The sequence below is a fragment of the Parus major genome, chromosome 5 (genome assembly GCF_001522545.3).
Source record: "Parus major isolate Abel chromosome 5, Parus_major1.1, whole genome shotgun sequence".
In the NCBI taxonomy this organism is placed as follows: Eukaryota; Metazoa; Chordata; class Aves; order Passeriformes; family Paridae; genus Parus; species Parus major.
Genome location: NC_031774.1, coordinates 45,612,447 through 45,625,756, shown reverse-complemented (window position 1 = coordinate 45,625,756; position 13,310 = coordinate 45,612,447). Strand labels below are relative to the sequence as shown.

The following is a 13,310-nucleotide window of genomic DNA, read 5'->3' as shown; positions in this document are numbered from 1 at the left end:
TGGTCCAAATATTTAAACATTACAAAGTTGTTGTTGTTGCTGGTATTGGTGTTATCATTAACAATAACATATTATATATAACACATATATATATAATAACAGACAATAACATATTATATAATAACATAACCAAAAACTGAAGGAAGGGGTGCCATCCAAAGGCACCTGGATAAGTACAAGAATTGGGCATGCAAATCACATGAGTTTTAACAAGACAAAGTGTAAGGTACTGGGTGAGGGTAATGCATGGTATCAACACAGGCTGGGAATGAACAGATCAGAGCAGCCCTGCTGAGAAGGACTTTGGGGTGCTGGTGGATGAGAGATTGGACATGACCCAGCAATGTGCACTCACAGCCCAGAGAGCCAGATGTGTCCTGGGCTGCATCCACAGCAGGACGAGGCCCCTCTACTCTGCTCTGGTGAGACCCCACCTGCAGTGCTGCATCCAGCTCTGGGGTCCTCAGCAGAGAAGGACATTGACCTATTGGAGTGAGTCCAGAGGAGAGTCTCCAAGATGATCAGAGGGATGGGGCACCACTCTTGTGAGGAAAGGCTGAGAGAATTCAGCTTAGAGAAGGCTTCATTGTGACTTTCCAGTACCTGAAGGGAGCCTACAAGAAGATGGAGAGAGACTTTTCGTAAGGGCATGTAGTGACAGGACAAGGGAGAATGACTTTAAACTAAAAGACGAGATTTAGATTAGATGTTAGGATGAAATTCTATACTGGGAGGCTGATGAGGTACTGGAACAGGTTGCCTAGAGAAGTTTTGAATGATCTGTACCTGGAAATGTTCAAGGTCAGGTTGAACGTGGCTATGAGCAACCTGATCTAGTGGAAGGTGTCTTTGTCCATGGCAGGAGGTTGGAACAAGATGTTATTTAAGGTCCCTTACAATCCAAACCATTCTATGTTTTCATAGCATTTTCAGGTGCCTGCATTAACTGAACTGTGGACTATGATCTTAAATTGTGCTTTTTGGACATTCCTTAATTTTGTTCTCAAGCTCATAAAAGTTCAAGTTCCACTACTTAGCAAGCCTTAGGTTCCTCTGTTATTTTGAGTATGTATTAGAATTCGTATCACATCACAATGGTAAAAATCAAACAGAATTCTGTCAAGAAAAGAAAAGGAACTTTAGTAGTTGGTGGAAAGGGTTCAGCTTGAGAAATTAGTTAAAGAAGCCAAGTGGAGAGATTTCAATATAAAATTAATTTATCACAGAAAGTAACTTCAGTCAGTACTACATTTATTTATGCTTTGTTGTATCCTGTTTTGCTTTTGTATTTGTATATAGGTAGATTCTTCCTATGCTAGTTGCATTCTAAGTGGATTGTTCAGTTCCTTCTTTTATTAACAATTTTACTTCAGCGAATCATAACATACATAATTACTATTGTTCTGTAGGCTGTTGATTGGTGGAGTGTTGGTGTTCTTATGTATGAATTATTAACTGGAGCATCACCGTTTACAGTTGACGGAGAGAAGAATTCCCAAGCAGAGATTTCTAGGTAAGATTCAAAGCAGTGAAGTATATGTGCTTGCCAACAGATGATCCTTATGCCATAATATATGTTTTGTGAGAGTTTGTTACTTTAAAATTTAGGAAGAAAGTGCTGCCATGGTAACATCTTATGTGCTCCAGTTCTGTTCAATAGAATGACATTGGAAAGATAGGTTTTATTAGCTAATAGGACTGACTTTACAAAAGACCTGTTCTGTTTGAACTATGGTGGAGCCACAGCCTTGTAGATACTTAGCCCTGTTGCATGTTTACTGCTGAAAATGAACTCAAATGAAGTGTCAAAGTATATGTAAATAGAATTATCGTATTCCAAATCTTAATACATTAGAGATATCTTTATCTAGAGATACTTTTTTTATCAGCTCTTGCTAGGTTGTTCTGGCAGACTGCAGATTTAAAGTGTCAGAATGTACCCTACTCCCACCTTTTTATTACAAGTAATAGTTTTCTTATTACTGTATAGCATGAAACAAAGATCTTTTCTAGCCCCACTTGCATATCTGAGAAGAAATGAATATGATACTTACAGAAATGAAATAAACTATACCATTCTTATCTTTTACATATAAACTTCCTGTTACATTCAGTGATCTCCACACTTTAAAGGTTTGTTTTCAGTAGCTGTGTAGAAGCATTGGAGCACTTTTAAAAGACAAAGCAATAAGCTTCCCCAAAACATATTACTGAAATCTCCCCGAAAACAAAAGTCTCCTTTTATTGAATTTCTTTTGGGGTGGGAAGTTGAGGTCTTAATTTGCTCATATTACTAACTGCTGTCAAAATGAGCTTGTAAGTCCAGTCCCCAAACTAAGAATAGTCTGTCTTCTGTTGGAAAATATTGTCCTGGTTCTGACCCTCACCTGTAGTGGATGGTAGAACGTACCCCAATTATTTAGATAATTTATTTTACTTATGTTAAAAATTCAGGCAATTTCTTGTGAGATTTTTATTGGCTTTTTACTTCTCTACCACACCAGGAAACTTGGACAGTCAGTAGAAAAAATACGGGGGAGAGGGGAGTCCATTAATGAAAGAAGATTCAGGGCTTCACCCACTTGGTTGTTATATTGCAGTTAAAATCTCAGCTATCTCTTCCTGCCCTATTTAAGGTTAAAAGTTTTGTTGACCGGTTTCTTATGCCATGGCTGAATTTGGTAATTTTGATTCCCAAGATTTACTAGATTATTACTCTGAAGGAGTATTAAATTTTTTTATTTTTTTTTAAACGAGAACCTTGAACTGAATTTTATAGAGATAGTTTCCCAAAAACTGGGAAACGTTTTAGTTATGTATTCTGCAGGACTGGACTTTCTTTAGGTAGGCCCTTCTGTGGTTTTTATGATAATAATATTTCTGGTATTGTGCAAGGTTGTTAGCATCCGTCCTCTGACAGCTAATAACTTGCTTTCTTTAGCTGTGGCAAGTTTACTGTGTTGCTGTCCAGTCTGTTTTTGTTTTGGTGGGTGTTTATGCTACACATTTATAGACAGCAGTCCTATAGTATGTCAGTTTTTATTTTGATAAATTTAGAAGTTAAATTCTTACAGTTTCCTATATTGAAGATGTCCCCCTGTCTTCCTGTTTCCTGAAAAAGCCTTTTTTTAACTCAGCTTCTGTTTTTCTTTCTTATATATGGACAATTTATTCTTGTTGATGTTTCAAGAAGATCTTGGAATGAATAATTTACCGTCTGAACAAAAAAATACTTCTTCCTATTTCTTGGGTTCCTCTTGTTGATGCCAGTGCTGGTCTGATAAATCTAATTCCTTTTTCTCTTCTGTTGCTTTCAACTTATGACCCTCTGGTTTATAGTTCTTCCCAGCTATATAGCTGAAATCTTCTTTTTCCCAGCTATATGATAGCATTTCGGACTAGATTTCATCTGTCTTGTGTTACTCCTGTACTCAAAAATCCCAGTGGTTTCTAAATCCTATCCATTGGTAGCAATTTCTTTGTTGGATGACTTCAGTGTTATGTGTCTGCAGTTTATATCATGAATGTTACGTTCCTTTTAAGAACATACGAGAACATTGCTGCTGCCCTGGCTGCTGCACTGAGTCGTGTGGAACCTTCTGGGGAATGGTGCCTTTGGGAGCATCAGGAGTGTGCTTGGAGCTTTTCCTGAGGGTAGCGTAGAGCAGGCAAACAGAAACCAAATAGTGACAGTTGCCACTGCTAATGGAATTACTGGCAACAGGCACAGAGACATGAGTCGGTACAAACTTCTTTCTTGATAGCAAGATTGTTCTAACCAGACATTACATTGGTTAACCTAAATATGCTTAAATATGCTTAAACTTGCCAATTGCAGCAGACTTAGAGAATTCAGTTTTGCTCACAAGCAAGTTTAAGCTTGAGTTTAAGGGAAAAAAAGTCATCTAAATAGATCCAGGTCCTTCTTTTATTTAATCTAGGTAGGAAGTAATCTTAGATATTTTTAGATAATTTTACTCCCTCGTGTGGCACAATGGCTGTCTGGTGTTAAATTTGAGCACAAAACTTTGTTCTAAAATATCTCTCCAAGGGAGAGTTCAGTTCTTGTGTCAGAAACAGTGTGTAGTTTTTATTTTTTTTTTCTCTTTCTGATGAGAAATTGTGTTGTTCTTTTATCATAATTTTTGGCACTAGTTTGGACTTCAATGGAAAATGTAACTTAAGTAAGTGCAAACTTTGCCTTTTATCTCTGTCTCTGAAGACTTCTCGTTCACGTGTTTTGTGTTACAGGTTATTAAACTTGATTCAGTTAAAAAAAAAAATCACCTAACTACTCCAATATCTCTCCTCTTCTAGTGCTCCTTCTCCCCTTTCTTTTCCCTTGCTCCAAAATCTTCCTTTCATTTTTGAGAATTCTGAACTAATCTTGCTGCAGAGCCAGGGATAAGAGCCATCCTGCAAAAGCATAGGCAAGGTCTGGGATTGACTACACACCCAATTTTTTCACTTTGACTATAAGTAGTTTGTAGCATTCAATTGAAAGATGGACAAATCCATTTTAGGGGGCTGAATTTTGAAGGTCCTGTCAGGTACAAGATTTAAAATGGCAGGAAGGTTTTGGAGTACTAGTTTGCAGCTGTGCAGCAGTTTAGAAAATCTTACAAGCTTTAGGGTTATGAATAAATAGAAACGGTTTTTTTCATGCATGTATATAGATCTATAAAATAATCTATAGTAGTATATTATGTCATATAAGCATACTAACACCAGTAGCAGCCTGTGGTCTTTGACATAGTTGGTTAGACTTTGTTTAAACTTCATGGAGGACAGCTGAAATTTGACAGTCTGTTGTGATGCTGTGGAGATAGTTCATCTATGATCCTGCAAGAAACCTTTTCTTCATAGAGCTGTTGGGAAGATGCATAGTAGCTGTATAGTGGGATGCCCTTCTTTATTGATTTCATTTTTTAATCAATGACTCACTTCAGTGATTGCTAGATCTTTTAAATTATGTAACAGTCATTAAATCCAACTTCTAATTCACATGATTTCTTCTAGGTATTTTGTCCTAGAGCTTTTAGCTGCCTATATATAATGTACAGCATTTTTTATGTTTAGATGCACGTCAGAGTGCATCAGTGAGTCTGCCTATAGATCCATTCAACCGTTCAGTAAAACAGATGGTTTTAAGAAAGTTTTGGATATGGTAGCAAAGTTTCTGGCTTGCCTAGAACCAGGGACACACATATATCTGACCGCTCCAAGATGGAACAAAAGAACAGGACAGTTGGGCATTACTAGTTCTGAGGTGACAGGGTCATTCTCAAACATGAGGATGAAAACTGTTTTGGAAGTCTTGTCCATTTGCCTTTTAACAGGGCTACAGCTTGGGGTTGCTTCCTCTTATCCATCTGGATGTACAGAGAATATGTATCTTTTTGATGTTTATAACACAATGTCTCAATTTACAGACAAGTTTAGGAGAAAACAATCTGGAATGAGTTGTCCCCTCTAAAAAGGATTCCAACAATCCCTTTCCGCCAATAGGAAATGAATACTAATGGATGAAAGTGGAAAAGCTTTTTCCAATGATTTATTGGCAAATAGAATGCCCACAAGGCATGTGAAAAAGGTAAATAAATGCTAGAGATTAAGCTTGCCAGACTGTACCACCTCTCTCTCCCACATTAGAACAAAAACCCAGAATGCCAGGGAAAGTAAAAAAAAAAAACCAAACACCAGCTCTCCACATGGTAGGCAGAAGATAGTGGCTCATCTCTCAGGGGAAAAAAATCCAAAAAAATAAACAGGAGATTCAACAGCAGTTTGGACAAAAAGGTGGGAACCTGACTCTCTGGTGTTGGTCCCTTCATTTCAGCACATGAAGCAGGTGGGGTTGGTGTGTTTTCTCTCACTGGCTCAGCTTTCCTGTATGCAGCCAAGATGGAGCAGCCCCTCTACTCCCGCTGGTCCTGACCAACTCCTGTCTCCCAGGTCCCTTTTTCTCTTGTCTTAGAATTACACATACTGTCCAGTTCACCTTGGAAAGGTTGCCGAAGGTTTGCTGCTGCAGCTTATCCAAGGCTAGGGAAAAGGAAAACAACTTCTTGCCTGGCCTAACAAAAAAAATCAAGCTAGCCAAGCAAAAAACCCAGACCCCTCAGCCTCCAGGACACCTGGGCAGTGAGGCTTTGAAAAAAAGTCCATCAGAGCCCAAGTCTCACACCCCCTTCACCTCCCCCCACTCCCTCACCTTAATGATACAGCACTCATTTTTGGGCATAAAACAGAGAGTCAGGGAATAGACTATCGTCATAAATCAGCTCAAGACACACAGTTCTCAAGGCACTGTAGAATTAGATTAGGCATCTCCTTTTTTCCCTTATCATCCATTAGTGTGTCCTTTGTCGTGTGTATTCTTGGTCTGTAGCATTTGTAAGGAAAACTCATCAGAGCCCAGTTTCCTGAGGAACAATATCAGTGGGGTTGCTCCTAGTTCTGCATAGTCTGCCATAGAGAAGGGTAAGATGGAAATGATTCATGCCAAGTGTTAAACTTCTTGACATATGCAAGAGGTGGCTTCTCTGAGTTTTCAGTACAGCCAGAGTTCTCTTAGCAGGGTAATCTCAGCTTGCCCCAGCTCAGAGGGCTTATACCGGGCCAGGAAAAGCAATAAATACAGCAGAGTATTCCTTCGGCTTTCCCAGTTGCCACTTGGGATACTTAATTCCTCCTGCTTGCATATGTGGCTCTTACTGGATCACTGCCATGAACAATGTGGACAACCCCATAAACATGAAATGTACAAAAGTGATTGTGAAAAGGAAAGGGTCATTAATGCTAAAGGACATAGCTTTACAGAAGTGCACACATCCCAAAAAGAATTTTGATACGTGCAGCTTCCTTCCTCTGAATGCTGTATGGGCTACTGTTAGAGCCTTGAGTAACCTTCAGTACAGCACTTCAGCAATGCTGAACTAGTGAAACCAGACTTTCTTCACTTGATCAAGCTGCTTCACAAATTTCTGCTCTCTCACATGTTGATCCAATCTGGACTTCCTTTTCTGGCAGCTTAATTTCCATCCTAATTAATGTGATTGCTGTTTCCCATACTTCAATTCCATGATAATTTTATGTAGTTCCTGGAACTTCTAAAGAAGGTAGCTTTGGTCTTCAATACTTCTGTAATATGGTTCCGTTTACCAATCCAGATCATCATCAGTGTTTTCTAGTATCAGTCAACCTCAAAACTATTTTCGAGTTAAAGCCACTGGCAACTTACGTGAATATTCTTTTAATGGAACATGGCAAAATGCTGACTTTTCTGCAGTGGGTTCTAGGAGGGTCAAGAGCTTGAAGATATTTCTCAATATAAAAGTTACTATATCTGCTGGAAATACTGTGCAGCAGAGAGGAAACCGTTTAGGAGGTTCCTAGAGTGTATGGAAGAGAACGTACTCTAGAATTTCCCTTTTAATTTCTAAGGACATCCCAGAGTTTCAATCTTATTGCTTTAGAAATCAGTTTTAAAAAAATACTGATTGGAGAGGCTTTCTTCCCTTCCGAGAGCCCGAAGAGAACTTGTTGTTTTCCAGGATCTTTGTTACATGCATCTTGTTGATAAAGAAGCTTCTTCAGACTTGTCTAACTGCAGTGATTTTCAAGCCATGAAAACATTGTAGATTTCATTGGCCCTCCTGTAAATGAGGACATTTTTCATCCAAGGTGTCCTATCTTCTGTCTCTAGAACAGGAAGTTTTTCTTACTTCCTTACCTGCCTCCCCTTTCTGAAACTGGGTAATTTCAGAAGAGATTGAATCTTTGCTTCTCCACCTCTCCAGCAGTCTAAGAATTCTCTTGTTTAATGATGTTTAAATTTGCAATTAACATCCCTAATTAAAAAATCATTTTATAATAATGTCCTTTCTTCTTCTTTTCTGTAAAGTGAAATGTGTCTGGAAGTTGAAGAGAAGTCTTGTGGTTGCTTCTTCTGCTAGCAGAAAGGCTGTGATTTGTGATGCCTTACTGGTAGACATACATCATTTAAAAAACAGTCCTGGATCTCTACACCATCTTAAAATTCAGACTGTATTTTCCTAACTCCTTTCAGCATTACTTAAACCAAGAGGCTAGCTTGCTTTCTTTTTGTTTGCTTGAAATTTGGTACAATGTCCGTAGAAGCTACCCCTGGGATCTGCGCATTTTGAACTTGGTTTTGTCCTTCCTTACTGCCAGAACAGGATTATTTAGAAAGCAATCTGTTTGCATCTATTTTTGGACTAATCCAAGAAGCTAGAGATTTCAAGATAAAAATTTTCTCATGGGATAACTAACTCTAAGGATATGTCATACAGTAACTCTAAACAAAATTTAGGAATGTCCTGCAGTGATCAACTTAAGCTCCGAGTATATATAATATATATATATATATATATAAAAATTATAAATATAAATATAGAAATATATAATAAATGTAAATATAAATTATATATGATTTTTATATGTACATTTTATATCTATATATACATATAAAATAGGTGATATCTTAGTATTGCCACAAATTCATGTCATTTCAGCCTCAGTCTCTCATGGCTTCAAAATATTTCAGTTTGTGTTTAGTGGAGGCACTGTGAGCCCTACTGTGAAGTCACCGTGGTGAGAATATGCATTAGGCTATGTGGACACCAAGTTGTACCTGAGCCAGCAATGTGGCCATGTGGCAAAGGCAGCAAATGGTATCCTGGGCTGCATTGCACAAAGTATTATCAGGTTGACGGATATGATACTTCCTCTCTACTCAGCACTGAGGCCATATCTGGAGTACTGGTTCCACTTCTGATCTCTCCAGTGCATGAAAGTGATATATTGGACATACTGGAGAGAGTTCAGCAAAGGGCTGATGACAATATGAGAAAAGGCTGAGAAGGCTGGCACTCTTCCCCCTGGAGAAGGGAAGGCTCAGGGACACTTCAATAATGTGCATAAATGCCTGAAGAGAGTGTACAAAGAAGGGGAAACCAGGGTTTTTCAGTGATGTTTGGTAACAGGACTGGAGATAGGGACCACAAATTGAAACACAGGAAGTTCCCTTTGAGCACTAGAAAATATGTTTCTTCTGTGACTGTGACTGAGTACTGCCACAGGCTGCCCAAAGGAGGTGGCCAAGTCTCTCTCCTTGGAGATACTCAAAGGGTTTCTGGACGTGGTGGTGAACAACTGGCTCTAGGTAACTGAGTTGAGGGAGTTGGACCAGATGACCTCCAGAGATTCATTCCAGCCTCAACTCTTCTGTGATTCTGTATGCTAAAAGGTTTTTTGTGTCTCTGTTCTAAACCTGTTCATGTGTCTTTAGATTTGTTACTTTCCTTTAGAGTCCTTAGCTCCAGTATTTAGATTTGAAGTAACTGAAGGAAAAGTTGCCTACCTGTTTGTATGTTACTGTGGGAACTACAGATATAAAAGATAGATATTGAAATGTGATTTTGCTTAGGTGTCCAAGGTTTTAACTTACACTGCCACAATGTGATGATTTCTAGTTCTTATATTGAAAATGTGGTGAGGTGTCTTTTCAGTTTCTCTTTACCATTTTGAGGGAAACACTGCCCACCTCCTTTGAGTCATCTTTTCAGTAGTCTGGATAGTCCTAGCCTTTTTATAAAACTTCCTATAAAACACATTCTATGTTTCTGATTAGTCTTTTTACTGTTCTCTAAAATTTCCAGTTATAGTGTTTCCTTTTGAGACAAGGGCATGAACACTGCATGCAGCATGGAGGGTGAAGGCAAACCTCCAATGCCTCAAATATGGGATTTTTTTTTCTTTATTTTCTAATACTTTTTAATACTGTAATTATTTTTGGTTTAACTGATATATTAGGCATCAAGTTGATTTATTTGTGGAGCAATCTGTTGCAGCTGAAAATTCTTTTAAGCAGTAAACTCAGTACATGAAATGAAGATTGTTCTCCTTTTATGGACTGAGTTACATAATTTGTCTTCAGATGTTGTGTTTCATGTCCACAATTCCTTAAACCTTCCCATATTTAAAAAACGGTTGGTTTCATATTTGTCATCCTCCTGCTTTTGGTACAACAGAAGTTTAAGTGAAATGCTAACACCTCCATTAGTATGGTAACTCTTTAACTCTCAACATTTTAAGTAATTACCACCTTGTTATTTTCTTTGTTTTAAAGGAGAATATTAAAAAGTGAGCCACCTTATCCACAAGAAATGAGTGCTCTGTCTAAGGATATAATTCAGCAGCTTTTAATGAAAGACCCCAAGAAGAGGCTAGGTTGTGGTCCCACTGATGCTGATGAAATCAAACAGCATCCCTTTTTCCAGGTAAAACAGACAACAAAATTCACCAGATCCCACTTATTCTGCATTAGTGCCTGTGAAATTAAAGTCTAAGGAAAGTCTTTTCTATTAACAGAACAGCTTAGAGACATTTGTTGCATGAATAATTGCATGGAAGTTAGTAAGAATATCCATGTGTTTGTATATATGGATTTTGTATGTATTTAGAAGGACATGCTAGGTTTTTAATATATTCTGTCTGTATCTATCAGTTACTTGAAGAAGCTAAAAGACACACTGCTTAAATCAGGTTTAAAGCAAAACACTGAAATTGCGTTGTGTTGTGTTATCTGTTGGATTTTTGTTTGAAAGGATTTTTAAAGATCACCTTTAGCATTATAAGTAAAATTTGAATCTTGATAAAATTCACCAAACTCCTCAGTTTTCCTTGGCTTAGTTAAATCTTCAGTCTTGTTTAGTAAATTTTAATTCTATTGAGATTTCAGTGTATTAACATTTGCTTTCAAACCATGATGAATATTGTATTTGCATACAATAGTGTTCTGTCCACCATGGTTAAAAATGTGTACTTTCTTTGAAAAAACTAATTATATATTTATGGTACTTCTGAAGTTAAGTAGAGTTAAACAGAGTTAAACTTCCTTAATTCACTGTTCGTTTTGGGAGATACATTTGTCATCATGTAACACTTTCTATTCTTTACTTAATTTCAGTTCCACTCCTTTACAGTAACAGGGCAGTTTTCTTATAACGACTATTTCTATGCTTCCTCTTTCTAGTCCTGCCTTTAAGTAAGAACGTGGAGGTTTATGGTCTCAGGGCTCTGAAAGCTGACATCAGTAATTAAGCACAGAAATTGGCAATGAAAAGTTGAAGATACTACATGCATGCACTATGAGTTGCAAAAATATAAATATTGCTTATTCTGAAATAGAGGAAGAAATTCAAGGACCATCACACTAATTGTTTGGCACATCTCTGCTGTTTAATTATGTTAATTTTCTTTTTGATTGGATTCTGCCTACGTACAAATAAGTATGATACTGCTTGGCTTTAACTAAGCAAATTAGTAGAGCATAATTTGAATGTTTTTCAAAATGGCAAAGGGTGTTAGGACTGTAGGTCAGGACAAGTCTCTCTTTCCAATATCTCTTTCTGTAAAATTTTCATTAAATTCAAACTTATTTTCCTCTGTTTTGTTTAGAATATGAATTGGGAGGACTTAGCTGCCAAAAAAATACCAGCTCCATTTAAACCAGTAATCAGAGATGAATTGGATGTCAGTAATTTTGCAGAAGAGTTTACAGAAATGGATCCAACATACTCTCCTGCAGCAACCCCTCAGACTTCAGAAAGAATATTTCAGGTATTTTAAGAACTCAAATTAATTTTTTTAAGGAAGTTATTATTGAAAAATTCCACATGTGTAGATAGCTTTGGTTTTTTTTACCTCCTGGCTATTAAGTTTTTGGAATTAATTGTGCAATTTCTAGTCCCAGTTCCCAGGGCTTTTTGTTCAACAATTGCAAAATGAGAGAGGTGGAAACAGTCCTATTGCAAATATAAAATTCCTTGTTTCTCTGTTCCCAGCTGAATGTCCTACTTGCTGGACTAAAGTCAGTCTGTTCTTTATTGATTCTTTGTACCTTGAGTCCTTGTCATCTTGGCTCCATCAGCCTGGTCTGCCAGCTTCAACAAGAGTAATATAGTTTACCCATTTCCACATTATGTGCTAGTTGAAGTAATCCTTTGGAAAGTGGGAACTACCTGCAGAGCTGAAAGGAGGCCCTCCACATTTTGTAGGGGTGCTCTAGTTACTCGACTGATGTACCCAGATGAGTAACAAAGCTTTCTTTACTGTTCTCTCTGCAATTAAAGAACAGACTTAGACTACACAGTCTGGATGTCAAATGGGCAGAAACAGCTCATGTGCAGCCAACTTGGTACTAAAGCTGCAGAGGTGAACAGCAGTTTGGATTGTGTTCTCCCCTCGTGCTTTGCTGTTTTTTTTGTCTATTTTTGAGCAGCTTAATCCTTAGGGTACGGGAATGTAGTGTCATATTTTGGAACTTGTTAGATTTGCAGTGACTGTAGCAAGCAGGTTATGGGTGTTTTAATAACAACTGATTCACCCTGCAGTGGTAGTCACAGCTGTTGTTATTATACTCAAACTGGGCACATTGTTGCCCACACACATTGATACAAAGTTTATCCATTTAAAATTGTTGGGTGCTTTCGTCACAACATACAAACTGTTTCATGCCTTAGCTTTAGGCTGTCCTGGGAAGCTGGCTGGTTTGAAGTACAAGCCTTTATAGCTATTTTAAAGCAATTGTAGCTGAGCCAGATTGACATTATTGAGAATTCTTGTAGTATTATTGTTTTGTCTTTAACTGTGGAGGATCATGTAACTAATTCCAGGAAGATACCTATTCATGTTGAACAGAGTAAGTTACAATTTCTCTATTATGATACAAAAATTCTGATTTCTTGAAAAATTCTTTTGAAACTTCTGATGTTTCATATGTATTATAGTAGTTTATGTGCAACAGTATCAAGCTATACCCTTTTCTGATGTTTCAATTTCCTAGGGATATTCTTTCGTTGCACCTTCTATTTTGTTTAAACGCAATGCAGCTACAGTAGATCCTTTTCAGTTTTATGTGGGGGATGAGCGACCTGGAACTACAACTATTGCCAGAAGTGCTATGATGAAGGTAATAATAATATCGAGATTTAATCTGGTTAAATTAAAACTTTTTATAACTTTCCAAGTAGCAGTCATAAGCTAGGCTATGGATTACAAAACAGCCATCATTCATTTATCAATTCTCTGTAATGGCTCCTCAGATGATTCAAGCATCTGATGATCCATCACATCTTGCATGTGATACTATTAAGAAGTAGTTGAAGTTTAATCTGAAAAATGATTGTATAGTTTTCCAGAAGACTGACGTATAGGAGAAATAATAGTAATAATCATATGATTCCTGATAGTTCTTATTCAGCCAACCACTGTAGATATTTCTG

General features: G+C 37.5%; 1 protein-coding gene across 3 annotated transcripts in view; it reads left to right on the top strand.

Moving 5' to 3' along the window:
- RPS6KA5 (ribosomal protein S6 kinase A5) overlaps positions 1–13,310 on the top strand; it is a 74,314-nt gene that overhangs the window by 43,069 nt on the left and 17,935 nt on the right. For all 3 annotated transcript variants that reach the window (XM_015630056.3, XM_019006911.1, XM_019006910.1), the window contains 4 exons: positions 1,410–1,513; positions 10,154–10,304; positions 11,485–11,646; positions 12,872–12,997. In XM_015630056.3, the coding sequence (XP_015485542.1) occupies positions 1,410–1,513; positions 10,154–10,304; positions 11,485–11,646; positions 12,872–12,997 (543 nt within the window). The remainder of the gene's footprint in view (positions 1–1,409; positions 1,514–10,153; positions 10,305–11,484; positions 11,647–12,871; positions 12,998–13,310) is intronic.